Source organism: Prionailurus bengalensis, chromosome B1 (genome assembly GCF_016509475.1).
Source record: "Prionailurus bengalensis isolate Pbe53 chromosome B1, Fcat_Pben_1.1_paternal_pri, whole genome shotgun sequence".
NCBI classification, from domain to species: Eukaryota; Metazoa; Chordata; class Mammalia; order Carnivora; family Felidae; genus Prionailurus; species Prionailurus bengalensis.
Genome location: NC_057344.1, coordinates 145,002,325 through 145,019,483, shown reverse-complemented (window position 1 = coordinate 145,019,483; position 17,159 = coordinate 145,002,325). Strand labels below are relative to the sequence as shown.

General features: G+C 35.3%; 1 protein-coding gene across 6 annotated transcripts in view; it reads right to left on the bottom strand.

The window, feature by feature from the left end:
- Positions 1–126: 126 nt before the first annotated feature.
- G3BP2 (G3BP stress granule assembly factor 2) overlaps positions 127–17,159 on the bottom strand; it is a 79,650-nt gene continuing 62,617 nt past the window's right edge. For 3 of the 6 annotated variants that reach the window (XM_043572458.1, XM_043572459.1, XM_043572457.1), the window contains exons 3-12: positions 15,370–15,451; positions 14,144–14,317; positions 12,928–13,018; positions 11,901–12,003; positions 11,167–11,347; positions 10,090–10,188; positions 5,618–5,720; positions 4,285–4,413; positions 3,611–3,729; positions 127–3,124 (exon numbers count right to left, since the gene is read on the bottom strand). In XM_043572458.1, coding sequence (XP_043428393.1) covers positions 2,852–3,124; positions 3,611–3,729; positions 4,285–4,413; positions 5,618–5,720; positions 10,090–10,188; positions 11,167–11,347; positions 11,901–12,003; positions 12,928–13,018; positions 14,144–14,317; positions 15,370–15,451 — 1,354 coding nt within the window. In that variant the 3' untranslated portion in view covers positions 127–2,851. The remainder of the gene's footprint in view (positions 3,125–3,610; positions 3,730–4,284; positions 4,414–5,617; positions 5,721–10,089; positions 10,189–11,166; positions 11,348–11,900; positions 12,004–12,927; positions 13,019–14,143; positions 14,318–15,369; positions 15,452–17,159) is intronic. The other 3 variants (XM_043572461.1, XM_043572462.1, XM_043572460.1) reach the window with 1 other exon arrangement.

The following is a 17,159-nucleotide window of genomic DNA, read 5'->3' as shown; positions in this document are numbered from 1 at the left end:
TTATGCATCAAATTTCACAAACAAGCAGCAGTTGGTTTTAGAACAATTCCTTGGCTGTTTGAAATGCAATAGGGAGAAAATACTTTGGAACACAAATCTACAGATTAAATTAGGGACATAGATAAATGCTGCAGACATCAGTAGTTTATTGTTTGTTTAGTCCAAACACATTCAAAATGGAAACTCAAAGAATACTTTTCCACCTGAAACAATTAAACTAGATTCTACTAGCATATAATGCTTAACACATTACAGCAATAAAGATGGTAATCCATTGTCTTCTATACCTACTAAAGCCAAGATGGTAAAGCCAATTTGGTTGCAATAGTGTCATAAGGATAGAATATTACCATCAAAAAAAAACAAAAACAAAAACAAAACAAAAACAAAACCAACAAAAATAAATCAAAAACAAAAACCAGCAAATAACAGTAATGGTCAATGAATATTTTTACTCTGGTTCACTGAAAAGGGGACAAAATGTTAAAAGTCCACAGTACTGCAGGTGAACAATCACCATGTAAACTTCTCCATGTGATGTTTTAATGTTTTTTTTTTTTTCATGGTATGTAAAGACTGAAGCTGAATGGCTCTTTACTCTAATTTTCTATTACACTTAACATTTGTCATTGCTTTTGGTGCCAGAAAACAGTTTTCATGGGTGGCAGGGCAATATCCTAGATTGGAAATTACATACATATTTAAAAAGGGAAGGAAAAAGAAATAATAGAGGGGAAATATGCTATAAAAAAAAAAAAAAACCAAAACACTGACAATAAACCACCTACTTAAAAGTAGTTTGAATAAAGGCTTCAAAACTCAAAAGTAATTTTCTGGTAAGAACTTCAAGTACTATACATCAGAAAGTGTAAAAGTGTTCAAACAGGAAAAAAATCTTTAAGCACCCCCCCAATGGAAACTATGAGAAATCTGTGTCCCCCAAATATATGCAATAGTGCAAGACTTTTCCCCAAACATGGAAGACCTCTTTCAAGGGGGAAAAATGGAGAGATTTCACTTATATTGCCCAGTACATGAAAACAAAATATGTGCATCATTTGCTAGTTTACTAAATAGCAAACAGTTCCATAATCCAGAACCAGTTTGCTACTATGTCAAGTGCATTTTTTGTTTGTTTTTACTAAGAATGGAGAAGTCTTCCATGCTAACAAGCAGCTTTAAGTGGTCACACTAAATTTACCTCACTCCTAGCCTGAAACATCAGGAACTGTAATGTACCAAATGCTCCAAGCATAAAATTGGATATCCTTTGCCATAACTTGCGGTTTACTGGAACTTGCTATAAAGACAGACAATAATCCAGCAGCTACAAACTTTGCTCACAGAATTGTTTAGAGATTCATGTAAAAATAAAAGATGTCGTCCCAGACTTAAATTCAGAGCCACTCGGGTGCTGACATCAGTTCAAGAATTGTGCAAAATGAATGACAGTTCCCTGCCCCCCAAATAGAAAATGCAAACACTTAGGAGCTGCTGTTCTCTTCTCTGAAAATTGCAGTATCCTCACTTCAGGTTTACTTGCCGTTTATGGAATCTGACTGCTTTTAAAATGTCATAAAAAATGTACATCAAATTGGTTGACTTTTCCAAGCATCTCTCGAGTGATACGCTTCAACGTTCACATTCATGCTAAGAGAAAAGTCAACAAGAGACTTACTCAAATGACTGACTTCCTCCTTCCCTCTCCCTCCCAAACACACACAAGACTCCCTCCCACAGAGAACACAAAGTTGTTAACTGAAGAACAAGGTAAATAATATGCTAGTCAATTTTACTGATTTTAAAGATACTGCAATTTTTATACACTTCAATGATTTTTCAACATTTTGCAGCTGTTTGGCTTTGCAGCACAGCAATTCATACACTATACTGTACAAAATTACCAGCAAGACTGGAATGATGTATTAATAGAAGGCACCATCATGCTTATTACATTACCAGAGAACGAAAATACAGTAAAGACAATTTTCACTGTACACAGCTTAAAGAAAGGAGAAAGGGGAGGAGGAGGAGGAGTGTGTTCAGCAGCCAGCCATCCCTGTACTGAAGAGGGGCAGGTAGAAAAATCTTAGATATGGAGCTACTAAATCTGGTCTAATATTCAAGACCATAGCATTTAAAGTTCTGATTTCTGTTATTTAGTTCATAACTAAATGATTTCCTTCTGGAATATACTTGTAGTCTTGTTAAGGTTTATGTGTACACACGCTGGTCACAGCAAGCAGATAAAATGCCCTCATCATTTCACAAACTATTCTCTACTGGAAAAAGAGATGAAAGGTTTTTTCCCCTGTTGCCTCCTGTTGCAGATGTCAATGTTAATGAGTTCAGAGTACCCATTAGTGCATTTTGATGAGTGCATAACAAGTTTCTGTTGGGTTGTATTTTTGGGGGGGAGCCAAGAAAAAAGGCAAGATTCTCCAATTGCACAAATTGCACTATTTGTGTTTCCAACATTAACAGGCAGAAACAGTAACACTTAAACAAAATGTGCAGCAGAGGATTTTTTTTTTTTTTTTTTTGACTCAAAGGACCTGAATTCAGTTGGGCATGTCCTTATAAGTTCATTTTGTTGTAGATAGTTTAAGATACGGTCATTTCTCAGTCCTTAATTCTCCAAGTCTAGATTTATAAATTAACAATGTGAATCCTGTTGTGAAATTGGGGAAATAATGTCCACCTCAATTTAACTGATAACCAAAAGATGCTTTTCACATCAAAGAAATGATCAAAAAGGCTGTGTCACATTCCAAAGCCAAAAAAAAAATTAACAAGAATGCAAACACGATGAATAATGTACCACTGCCAAGACTTTGCCAACAGTGGAGCTTCAGCGACGCTGTCCTGTGAAGCGGCCTTCCATTTGCCCAGTTCCTCTTCCAGAGCCAAGTTTCTGTGCCATGCCACCTCTTGGAGGAGGTCCTCTTCCATCCCGGTCACGCATCATTCCACCGCCCACTATTCCACGTGGACCACCAGGACCTCGATCATTGCGCCTAATATCCCTGCGATCATCACCACCACCTCTGGTTTCTCGCTCTCTTGCAGCTCTTGTTTTTTTCTCTTCCACATTTAAACGTACTTCCCCTCGAAACATAATTGGCTTTAAAAGGAGAGAAAATCATTTACATGGGCAGGTCAGACACCAATACAAATGTATTCCCTTACTTACAGAAGTAAAAAAACCTAGGGGCACCTGGGTGGTCCAGTCGGTTAAGCCTCTGACTTTTGATCCTGGATCAGGTCATGATCTCACTATCCAGGAGTTCGAGCACCGCATCGGGCTCTGAGCTGATAGCGCTGAGCCTGCTTGGGATTCTCTGTCTCCCTCACTCTTTTTGCCCCTCCCCTGCTCACACGCATATGCACTCTCTCTCAAAATTAACTTCAAAAAATAAATTAAATGATCCACATCTCAGACTTTAAAGCCACTAACAAATCTTTATTCTTTACATTAAAACCATTTCTAATAAACTACTTTTAGCTTTATCATTAAGAAAAGATGTTCTATGGTTTTAAAATGCACCAAGTTAATGTTACATACAATAGGAATAATAAAGTTTTGAACTATGTACGTCCTTTCACTTACTTTTGCAATTAAGATTCTCTGAACTGGTTCAGAGTCATCAAAAACCACAAAACCAAAGTTTGGAAGCTTTCCCCCAACACCCTTGGTATTGATGCGAAGTTCCACAACGTTTCCAAAACCTGTGAAAATATATATTACACCAAGGGGATTAAGCATTTTAATAGAATACTTTGTAGCTTTAAGTGTTGAGGAGAAATAACCTTAATCTACTTGAACCATTTCAAATAAGGTGCAAGCTGCTACACCCAGTGACAACTAAAGTACATTCACTCATACACATAAAGATGCTAACAACTAGTCTGACCGCTTGTTACATTACCCTTCTGAATTGGTCCTTTCAAAAGGAAAGTTACCTGCATAGCTTCACAAAGACAAGGACATTTTCTATTTCTGACTTATATTTGCCAAAAGAACCCTATCCCCAAATTTAACAGCTGAATCAGCTCTTTCTTCTAACCTCTATCACTAGGCCAGTCAACACTCAGTAGTCACAGGGAAACATCTAATATAACCTTCTACTCACTTCTGACCAATTAAAGTGATTGGTACCTAGAGATACACACAGTATACAGAGAGATAACAAGTTTTTTTTTTTTTTAAAGTTCTAATTATATTATGAAAAAAGCTCTATTCCCCCCTGCTCAATTTTACAATAAAGCAAATAAACTACTCACTCATGAAGAACTCTTTCAGTTCATTTTCATCAATATCATGTGGCAAGTTACCAACAAAAAGTTGATGACTGTCTGGATAGCGAATTATTCTACGGTTGTCAGATTCATTCTGTTCAATATCTCCTCTGCCTGAGAAAAGGAATAGGACAGACATTAAAGTTTATAATATATAACAACCAGTTCAAAGCAATGAATGTATAAAAGATATTCCTGTTTTAGTTTAATAAGATAGTGAGCTCCTTGAACAGAGGTGGAAGTGCCTATTATTAGTAGGTTAGTTAGAAAACAACATGACACTAAGTATAAAGTGAGGGTATTGACTAGATTGCTAAAATTCCTTCTTCTAGATCTACTGGTCTGATTATATGAAAGTCCAACATTAGTACAAGTATTCCTCCTTAACCAAATTCTTGCCATCATCCAAGAACCAAACAAAGTTCAGAGAGTGAGATATATTTGTTCTAAGTATTTGTTTAGCATTTTGAGATTTACAAATTAATCTTTGGTTGTATGAAATTATAGCCAAATCAGTAAATTTAATACTAACAATATATCATTTAAATAGGCTATATACATTTTAACGTGCTCAAATTTATACAAAAAATTTTTATTTGATCCTCTCAATAACACAATACACAATGAGGCATATAAAAAAGGCATCACACAAGAAAAATTTGTGTAGTAACTAAATGGCATAAGAGAAGCTCATAATTTAAGGCTCTCACCCAAGATCATAAGCTCAAGCAATAGCAAAACTAGGACAAACCCCAGTTCCCATGACTTCTGGTTTATTAACGGATCACTTTATTTTACTTTTGTGGGAAAAATTACATAGGCTATTGACGGATACGATCTCCCACCTCCTCCCAAAAGCAATCTAAACATACTTAAAGAATTCAAATAGAGGTGCTACGTATATTAGCTAACAATGGAAACAAGTCAAAAATCATGGCAACTTACTTAATACCTAAGACAATCAAAATAAGAAGAATCGGGGTGTGCTTATTGTTTATCTGTGAAGAGATAAGAGTGCTAAGTAAGAGAGTAGGTTATTGGCAGCTCGGTTTTGAATTCTTAGAACCAGTGACAATAACCAAATAAAATCTGTCTCAAAATTTTTACACTTTCAAAATACATGTCTCCATCACATGTCAACTACTCCTCCCCTGAAAGTCAGTTGTTCTACCCCAGCCTGTACCTTTAGCAAGTTAAATCTTTTGAGAAATTTGGTATTAAAAGGAACTGCATATAAAACACATTATAGTTCTTTAAGTTCAGTCTTTTCCAACTTTCCAACTGCTAAATGCTGAAGGCCACAGAGGGGCTGACTCACCTGGTCTTGGTCCTCTAGGAGGGAAACCGGGTCGTTCTCGAGGTCGTTGTTCACGCACCCGAGGTGGCTGAGACTGAACTTCTGGTTTAGCTTCAACTCTTGGCTAAAATACAAGGAAAAAAATACATTATAAATAAACTCATTCCACAGGGGATAAAACAACTAAAGCAACTACCAGCAAGTCATCAGCAGACATAATGGTCATTTTAAGCTCAGAATAGTTTTAACACAGTGTCCTATGTATGTGAGGAATAAATTTTACAAAGATATTCTGTACCAATCTAGGACTGTAGGGTAGGTTTGTTTTCCCATTCAAGGATACAGAACTCAAAATAGGCTGCTTTTACAACCACGTGTTTTTCAATAACTTTACATCCACATTGAGACAGCATTAAAGGTACTGCTACAAAAAATCACAAAATGCAAGATGAGCCACTCCATGTAAATGCATATGCAAAATAAAAAATCAACTTTATTCTAGACAAAATTATGACACACAACTGTCTAATTATCTAGTTTGCTGCCCCTCAAATGTTACCAGTGCTCAGCCAATGTTCTAAACTCCACCCACAAACCTTAAAAGTATTTAGATAGTTCAAATTATACAGTTTAGCTTATTCTAAGCAACTAAAAATACTACCTGTAAGTTAAAATTAAATAAACAAGACAGAAACATGTGTAAAGCACCTCAGAATCAAGGAGTCCTTCACCACCCTACTGTTCTTCCATATAGGAAAGGAATGCAAGACCCCAACAATTTTCTTTAACTGCACCCGTGGGAGGGGAGGCTCAGGCAGGGAGTAACAGAACTTTTTAAGATGCCTTCCAAAAATTTCTGCCAACTGCCAAAAATTACACACATATAATTAAAATAACTATTTTAAAACAAAGGAACATCTGCTATTACCTTTTCCTTAATACAGTGGTATTTTCAGTATTCCCAAACTCTTCAGGCCATCCACTGCCCAAATATTTATGGTCCAAGGAAGAGATAAAACATATGCACCTTCAAAGAGTGCCGAAAACACTCAGCAGGATATGAAGAAAATGTCCTCCAAGTCAGAAAACTAGTGATTTCAGTCATGTCTTTATGACTGATCATCTCTGAGGACCCCAGTCCAGCCAGTGTCTCAAATTCTTTCATCACTTATATAACTGATTATTATTATAACTTGCAAGGTCAAATTCTAATACAGAAAGTTATAAAGAGTTACGCTTCTTTCAAAAGTGACGATTTACTGTAAATGACTTCACCCTCTGTAATCAAAAGGTACAACAGTAGTTTTTAACAGATGTGTATCTCTTCCCAAACTTTTTTTCCATGAAGATTTCCCATTTCCCTCAAGATGAGTTGCTCTCCCCAGGGCACCTAGGTGGTTCAGTTGGTTAAGCATCTGACTTGATTTTGGCTCAGGTCACAGCATGGTTTGTGAGTTCAAACCCCATGCTGGGCTCTGTGCTGCTTGAGAATTATCTGTCTCCCTCTCTCTCTGCCCTTCCCAGGCTTGTACTCCCTTTCTCAAAAATAATAACGTTAATTAAAAAAAAAAAAAAAAAAAAAAAAAAAAAAAAAGATGAAGTTGCTTCCCATGTTCTAGGATTTTGCTATTTTAAAAATAATTCCAACTCTCTTCAGTTTTCTCAATTATTTACATGTATTTATTCCTATAAGGACTGTATCCTAATTCATTTCTACATCACCCAAAACCAAGCACAGTGATGTTAGGCACAGATGTTCAACAACTATTGGTTCATTTAGAATAAAATTACATTTTTAGTTTTTCAGCATGTAGGAGAATGTTCTATGTCTGACAAGGGGACCTATGTTATAGCCCTGAAACCACTGTGATCTGTATTTGCAGTTTAACACTATATGGTAATTTGACCCAAAATGTGATGCCTGAAAAAGGCAGTTATGTAAAGTTTCACTAAAGGGGGCCTAAAAGTGCCAACAATTAAAGAACAGACAAACTCGAACAAAGTTTGATGAAGCTAGTATCCTTGGGAAATTAATAAAAATAGCAAATGTACCTTTCAATTTAAAATTCTCAGAAAAACCTGACTCACTGAATGCAAATGTTATCAAAGAACTTAAGAGGTGCCCTCACTGACCTGATTTACATTCTTTTCCAAATTAATTACCAAAAACAAAAATAACTACACATACCAAAATAGACAAGTTCTTCATTATCCTTTAAGGATTTAAAATTAAAAACAAATTTAAATAATTTACATCTTTTCAATAATTCATAGTGACTCAGCAACGTGTCAGTAGATATTTGATGATGCCAGTGTGAAAAAATATGTAGACCAGTATTCCTTTCAACAATTCACATATGTCAACTAAGCCAGCTGTGAATTCATAATTATTCAGGCTCAATTTCATGATTAAAACGATTTACTCTGAATGAGATAAAATGGCTAACATACCACATACTATACTTTAGAGCCTTAAAATTAATTCCATATAACCAGAATGTGTGCTCAGGTGACAAATCTCACAAATGAAAGTCAAACAGAATATGAAATAAAAATGGAACCATCAAATCAACAACAGCAGGTAAAACCACTACTAAGTCCTTCAACTGAACATAAGCTAGTTAGATAAACTAGTGCATTTCTAGACAAAACCTTTTTACCATGAAATTAACTTACCTACTTCTAAATTAATTCCTACCAATACCCTAAAATTAGATTTAATTCTTTTTATTAAACTGTGCTAAAAGTGATAAGGAAATGGATACTACACCAAAGTAATAAAATAAAATTGAAGGATTTATTAAATCTAGTGGAAAAATCATGAATCCATTCTAAATATAGCCTAAAAAGAGCAGAAAATTATTTTAAATAGAAGTTTAAATTGTACCTGTTTAAAAATGTGTTAATAAGGGGATGGGTTGGAAAATACCATCTAGTCTCCTACAACTAAAAAAAAAAATTTTTTCCCCCTGGCCAAAAAGCTAGGATCTCATGTAATGTAATTCAGACATGCCTTAAATACAGTACTCTTCTTTGATGAAAATGGAGATACATTCCCCTCCAATGGGCTAAAGAAACCTATAGGTTTACATGAGTCACAAAGGGACTCTGGTGTCTAACTACATAAATTCGAAGTCCAGCCCTATGCCATTTATACAGCTGTCTGACCTTAGGCTGAGGTACTCTGGGCCTCAATGTACTCATCTGTGAAACAGGAATAGTAACAGTAAGCACCCTTACAGGGTGACTGAGGATTAGATGAGAATGAATATCAAGTGCTTTGCACAATGCCTGGCACAAACTGAAGACATAATAAGCATTAGCTATTTTATTTCTTAACTGGAAGTTTAAAATAAATGTAGCCAACACTCAGAAGATGAAGTAACTATCCAAAGGATTTCAAATGCAAATCTGATAAGAAATCAAGAATTTCAAAAGAAAATTCAGAAGTCACTCATCAAGTCTTCAGATGGGTTGAAAAGCACAACCAACACCTGACAAATTAGTTTTCTTCAGTAAGACACAATTCTGGTTTGTAATTTGCCATTATCCAACATTATCCAACATTTCCTGAATATGTTAACTAGAAAAAAAAAAACAGGTACCTTGAAGCCATGTGCTCTATTATGTAGCTGACTGTGTGTACCAACACCATAAAGGCTGTCGTAGGATTACTAACTACTTTTTTCAAACCTCAAAGTTTCACTGTTTACAGCAAATAAGAGGTTAATGTACACTAACCATTTTAAATGTAATTTTCTAGTGGAATGAAGTCTGACGCAAAATGTAGGAAAAAGAATAGAATACCCATTATCTGTACTATAGAATTAACTAAATTCTAATTTAGTTTAAACTATACCTAATAAACACACCAGGTAGCCAGTGTCTTATTTTCAGTGTTCTGAAAGCTCTGAAATGGGTAAGATGACAAACAGATGAAAAGCAGAATACTGGAATGATCAGTTAAGTGAACACTACAGTCATAAGTTGGTACAGGCTTCAATTAAATGGAGTGAACCACTTACAGACTGAGAGTTTAGGCAGCGTAGTTTTTGAAGTTTTCTATTTTTTTAAAACAGTGATTTTTTTTGTAATGCCATACTACTTTGTGCCTTTCCAGATTTCTTCCCTAAAACATTTTCACTAAATAAGATTTAAAACTTTAAAAGGAACATTTTTGTTATTTTAAGAAGCCTTTTAAATGACTCTATCTATCTATCTATCTATCTATCTATCTATCTATCTATCTATCTATCTATCTATATTGGTAAAACCAACTTAGTGTGTATTTCACACCCAAACCCCAGATACTACCTATGCAGATGATGAATGGAGATTTGGCATTTGTTTAAAGTGGGTGCACTGACATTTAATACAGTATTTTTGTATATTTAATCCATAATTTCTGATCGACTCATTTAAAGAAGTATAAAAGAGATAAGCAATTGGCAATGTAACAAGGATACAATCCAATGTGTTCACAGATCGGTTACCTGTGAGACTGGTGCTTTAACATGGGGTGGAATTCCAGAGGAAGAAACAGTACCACTAGGAGGCAGGTTTTTACTGGTCACTGAAGCCCAGGAGAAAGCCTGCAGGAAATGCAACAAACCTAGACTACTAATCATGGAAAACCACCAACATTCCTATAGGGAAACTTCCAAATATATACTTTCTTTTCATTTCTAAACTATTGTTCTATATTGGAGGACTCCTCAAAAGAAAGGCACACACACACATGCCAGTCTATGTGCCAGCTTTCAAAATCTCATTATGCAAGATTATCTGTTTTGTCTGAACTACTACATAAATCCACAAGCACGTTCCTATATGCTCTAAGGAGATGAGCAATGGCAAACAAAACCACTAACTACACATACTAGAAAAATAAGAACCTAATAGAACCAATTCCTTCCCCTTTTGGGGGAAGATAAGGTGTGATGGTGTTGAGGGGAAGGATAGGAAAGAAGAGAGTACTCACTGGAAACTTTAACAGACATTCACAAATTGAACAAGGAATCTCCTCCTCTCACTACCCAAATATACTTTAACCTTCTACTTTACAGAAAGATAAAAGATGTTTTAGGTAGGCTTAAATGATACACTATGGGTGTCACTCATCTTTCCAAGATCATTTAATTGGTGGTGTAAGGAAATTGCTCCCATTTAAACCGGAAATAACAGGTACCTCTTCTTTTAATAGGCCAACTTGTTTAAGTTGGGAAATTGCATGACTCCAGTTGCATTCGTGCATAGAGGATTTCTACAGAATGAAGAGCAACTCTCAGTTATATACATGGATTCAAATAATCTCATGTAAGAGACTAAACACTGCACACAGACAAGGATTAATTGTAAGTTTCGCTCTTAGGGATATTTTGAAGGGGGGGGTGGAATACAAAGAAATTTCCTCAGGATTACAAAAAACCCCACAGCTTTCATATACATAAAAAAAAGCATGGTTTACTATATTAAACAATTTAACATAACAGAACAAAGGTCATGCTTCATTAATGTCACCAAATATAAAAGTGTGATGTCACAGGCCTAAAGAGCTTCTTTGATCTAACCTTTGGTGGTTCCTGTGGCAGAGAAACAGGTTCAGCAGGAGGAGGAGAAGTAGACTTCTCCTCTAATTCTTCTAAGTTCTTCTCCTCCACTTGTGGCTTTAGTTCTTCAGTCTTTGTTTCCGATTCTGGCTCAGGTTCAGGTTCATGAGAGGACTCTTCCAAAGGTTCCTCTATGCCATTACTATAATCAAATAGTTTATTCATTTTTCAGTATGAAGGAAACAATCAGTTTGATTAAAATAAGATGTAGTATTTCTCTAATCTAATGTGCATAACTAGTAATAAACTGTTTTGAAGCAAAAATCCAGTAAGAACTAGAAGGTGGAAGGGAAGGCAGAAGAGAATGACAGTCTTGCACAGCATTTCTTTGATCCCGCTATTTTCAAATGGGAATACTTAATTACTAAAAATGTTTACTTCAATACTAACTATAAATAAACCCCATATTTATAAAAATAAAATGCTCTCTGTGTTGTCCCAAGTATTCTACATCATCAGTAAGTAATCACTGCTTTGGGCAAAACCATGTTCAATTTTCTATATAAATAAAACAACTTTTTCCAAACTTCTTGCATATATATATACTATATACTATATATATATGGTACTAAAATCCTGGCTTGACAGGTAGCTTTATCAAGAATTTACTTCTAACAGTTAAGTCTAGAACAAAAACCACATTACAACTACATCATAATTGAGACCAAATTTGGCCATGCAAACACTATTCTTACGCCACAGGATGAGCTTCATAGTAACCACTATCAGCATTTTCTTGCACAGGTTCTGGGGATGGTTGCCTTTCTTCTTGTTCCTCTTCTACCTCATCTTCTGATTCTGACAATATATAATACACATCTCTTTTTTAAGAGGCTCAACAAACAATTTTATATACATATTTTTAGTGTTTAAGGAAGTGATACAATGGTTTCAAAAATTGGCCTATTCCTTACTAAGGCATTCAATTGCAGTATTCCCTGTTCTCTTAAAAACCGAAAAGCAAGCAAGATGAAATTTGGTATACATTCTATTTTAAAAAAAGATCTAGGGGCAGGCACCTGGGTGGCTCAATCAGTTAAGTGTCTGACTCCTGATTTCAGCTCAGGTTGTGATCTCACGGCTTCTGAGATCTAGCTCCGCATTGGGCTCTGCGATGACAGTGTGAAGCCTACTTGGGATTCTCTCTCTCCCTCTCTCTCTGCCCCACCCCACCCCCATGCTCACTCTCTCTCTCTCTCAAAATAAATAAACATTAAAAAAATAAAATTAATTTTAAAAAATTAGTAAGAAAACGAAAGGTAGAAATAAATGACATTTAAGCCTTAACTGTTTGTTTCCTTTGCCACAGCTAATCAATAGTACAATAATAAGAAAAGGAAACAAACCGATACATATAAATGAAGGACCAAAAAAAGAATTGGGATAGCCAAAAAACTGACAGCCAACAAAGACACACTAAGTGGAAAAAAGCAACCTTTGAACCATCGTAACTGCATTTAAAAAAAAAAAAGTATTGCTAAGGATAGGATCCAGCAAAATTCTGTAACAGGCACCAAACTCTTGTTTATAGAGAATAAGACTGAAATTTTTTTCCCTTTCTATGTCTCATTTTTATATAATGAACATCTATTTCTTTTTAACAAAAAGGAGAAAGGGGGGGTTTTGACTCAGTTACAATAGAGGCAAACTTCTGTAAGTTCTGCACTTTTCATGTCCTTAAAGAGCACTGATAGAATCTTTCTATCTTGAAAGTAACCTCACCTTCATCGAGCTCTGGTTCAGAATCACCAAATACTTCATCTTCATAACGAAACATATCATTGTGAACATAAAACTTATTTGGAACAGATCCCTACAGGAAAACAAAATTCAAATATTCCATTAAATACCAATATATTTGGCACTGCATAAAAAGGACAAATTGCAGGGGCGCCTGGGTGGCTCAGTCAGTTAAGCGTCCAACTTCAGCTCAGGTCACGATCTCACAGTTCGTGAGTTCGAGCCCCGCATCAGGCTGTGTGCTGACAGCTCAGAGCCTGGAGCCTGCTTCCAATTCTGTGTCTCCCTCTCTCTCTGCCCCCTGCCCTGCTCACACTCTGTCTCTGTCTCTCAAAAAGTGAATAAACACTAAAAAAAAAAATTTTAAATAAAAATTACGTGGCATATGCGTTATCTATTTTAACACTACATAATTAAAAAAAAACTATAGAAATATAATATAGACTCAATGTGATTTTCCAAAATTGAACATGCTGCATTAATATAAAGTACACTTATAAAAGACCATTCAAATATTGGAACTCAAGAAATGGCTACTCAATAGAAGAGAACTAGGACTAATTAACAAATGAAACTTTTCCATTTTAATGTAACTTCTTAAAACAAGATACTTTTTGTATTATGTATATAATCTTAGTAATCTATTTATACATTTGTGTCAGCATGACTTTTACTTCTAAATAGGCAAAGTGAAAACAATCAAAAAATAAATAGCAAAGTGTATACACACCCACAAAGCTCAAATTATAGCTAACCCTAAACAACACAAGTTTGAACTGCACTCCAACTTACACATGACTTTTTGATAAACACAGTAATGTACTGTAAATGTATTTTCTCTCATGTAATACCATTTTCTTTTCTCTAGCGTACTTTATTATACGACTACAGTATAGAATACATATAACATACAAAATATATGTTAATCAACTGTTTATACTATCAGTAAGGCTTCTGGTCAATGACAGGCTATTAGTAGAGTTTTTGAAAAGTCAAAAGTTATGTGTCGATTTTCAGCTGCATGAAAGGTTGGTGCCCCTAACTCTGGCATTGCCCATGTTTATCAATGGGTCCAATACCAGGCTCTCCAACTTAGCTACATGCCTATCTAAATCTGTAAGAAGAAACTCGGAACACTTCAAGCAACTAATAACTATCAAAATCATACAAATGAAAATTAAGTGAAATGAAAACTTACTTCAGGAGCCAGAACAAAGGTCTGCATGAACTTCCGCTCTGGCTGTCCACTGTTAGATAGCAAACCCATGACCTGGACAACTACTCCATCACTCAAAGTTGCATGAGCATCCACATGACGAATTTTAGTATGACATTCACTGAAGTTCAGAGATAATACTTTGTGGTGTATATCCTTTAATAGGAGAAAAGACATACAAAATCTTATGATACTGCATTACTTAATACCACAGACTTTCACTGATTTCTTCACAACTCTAGAATATTAACTACTTAATCTTTCTGCCTCATACTTAATACTGCAGACATTCACTGATTTCCTCAGAACTCTAGAATATTAACTACTTAATCCTTCTGCCTCATTTGAATCCATTCCACCATGACACGCATTACTGCCAGACTGATGCTCCTAAACCACCATTTTCAACATGTCACAGCTCTCTAGAAGAGATCCTTATGGCTGCCTCGTATTAAGCAGTATTACAAGTTTTATATAGCTGTCTCCCACTGTTCTGTATTAAGTCTTTAGTCATGCACACAAACTATGTTAACTATTCCTTGACTTCAAAACTGGTTTTACTTTAGTGTGTGTTTTCTGGTGCCATTTCTTCTACTTTCAATTTCCTGTTGTCTGGTAAGGCCAAATTCTGTATGTAATTCAGAGTCTAGCTAAAGTCCCACATCATCTACCAGGTCATAAGGTACATTTGGTTCTGTGCATCCCTGTAATAGAAGGCTTAGCCCATATTTTTATAAACTTAATACATTGTTCTCAACTGTTTCATGTATAAAATACATCAAGGATAGGTAATAACCTATCTTCTCCTTGGTACCCAACCCAGTGTACTATCTTGTTTCAAACAAAATGGATATTTATAAGAACTGAAAGCACATTTAAAAACTATTGTAACAGGGGCGCCTGGGTGGCGCAGTCGGTTAAGCGTCCGACTTCAGCCAGGTCACGATCTCGCGGTCCGTGAGTTCGAGCCCCGCGTCAGGCTCTGGTCTGATGGTTCAGAGCCTGGAGCCTGTTTCCAATTCTGTGTCTCCCTCTCTCTCTGCCCCTCCCCCGTTCATGCTCTGTCTCTCTCTGTCCCAAAAATAAATTAAAAAAAAGTTGAAAAAAAAAACTATTGTAACATACATTCTAGTTACAACTAATGATCACTTTCAAGAAGAAATCCATGGGCACAAAAAATCTAAAATGTGTATGAAATTGATACTTACATTTTGGCCATAAACAGCTTCCTGGGGCTTTCCACTAGCATCTACTCCACCATGAACATAGGAAGAATTCCTTCCATAAAACCTGTAAGGCCAGTGATAATTGATTAGCATTCAAATCTAAGAGGCAGCAAAGTTCTGGTATAAAAGAGACATAGCTTGTATGTCTGGCTCCATCCCTCATTAGTTGTATAATCTTGATGAAATTACTTACGGTCCTTAAGTTCAGTTTCCTTGGTCATCAAAAACAACAGTAACTACTCCATAAGGCTGTTGTAAGGATTAAGTGATTAATGACAGAATTTTTAGTGTTCCTGGCACTCTGAATATACATGCAATCATTTGCTATTCTCATCTAATTCCTATCCAATCTTCTTAAATGAAAGAATGAGATATTCAAAATACATTCTAAATACCGATGCTGTAGTAAGTAACTGACCCAGTTTTCCCTTCAAATACAGTAACTCAGTTATCTAGATTTGTTTGGGAATCAGACGCTGTTTAACATTCTACTCAAAGTTCCAAATGATTACTAATTCCAAAGGCTTAGATTAAAACAGTTTAGTTAGATTTATAATAATCCAAACAATTCAGAGACCAAATAAGAAAATTTACATTTCATTATCTATTATATCATTAATATTTTATACTGCTCTTAAGTACGATAAACTAGTGTTTCTATGGCATTACCTAAAGCAATTAGAATATCCTTCTAAATTAAGATTATCAAACACACAATGTTAATTCTTTCATAAAGACAACTCAGCTCCTATTGTTAATGAAACATGTAAGACTTCCTCTATGCCAAACAAAGTTCTCTGATTGCCCTCACAACCTCATGAAATAAGTGCTCTTTTGTAAATGAGCAAACTGAGGTTCACAAGAGGTTAAATTAACTCTCCGAAGACTACACAAGTGGGGTAGTAGCTAAGACATGAAATGAACCCAGACAGTTCCCAGTCCCGCTCTATAGTCTATGCTTTTAACTACTATCTGTATTTTTAAGTTTACACTATTTTCTTGCAAATATGTAACTTCTGGCAAACTTTCTTGCAAACATGTGAACTTCTATCATTTTTCTGGAGCACAATTTGGCTGTAGAGTGTATGTAAGAAATGTCTTAGAAATGATCATACCTTTAACAATTCTACGTGTAGGAACTTATCTTAGTAACTAGAAAGGTGCACAAAGATACACGTGTAAGGATACTCACCAAAGTCTGTTAAAAAGTAAAAAAATTATAAATACTTTTATTTGAAATGATAGAAAGCCTTAATGTCGCTACAAAAAAAGTTCCCTGTTTAATATCTACGTTATATAAACACTAAATTTCAGACAAGGAAAGGCCCTATTAAATCCATTCTCCCCTCCCCACTCTAAACTCCTTTATACACACTGTCAACAAAAATGTCTTTTATTTCTATAATTAGAAAAATGTACAGGTATTTATTTTTGGATTTTTTTTTTGAGGAAGGACATTAGTTATAGAAACAGGTCTTGAATAATGCAAGGCATATTTCAAAATCTAACTTTAGAATGTCCTTAGAAGAGGACCTAGCTAAAAGAATCCAAGTCCTTTTAATAGCTTTTCCCACATGAAGTGGCAATGATTTATCCTTTAACTCATGTGGCTGGTACAACAAATACTTGCAAAGCCTAATCCACCTGCTAAAATACACAGGAAGAACAAAAATTATAAATACTACTTACAATATAAATCAATTTCATTTCAAATTCTAGAAAAATTCTAGAAAAAATAAGCTTACAGATGTCCAACTCTTGCCAAAATAGTA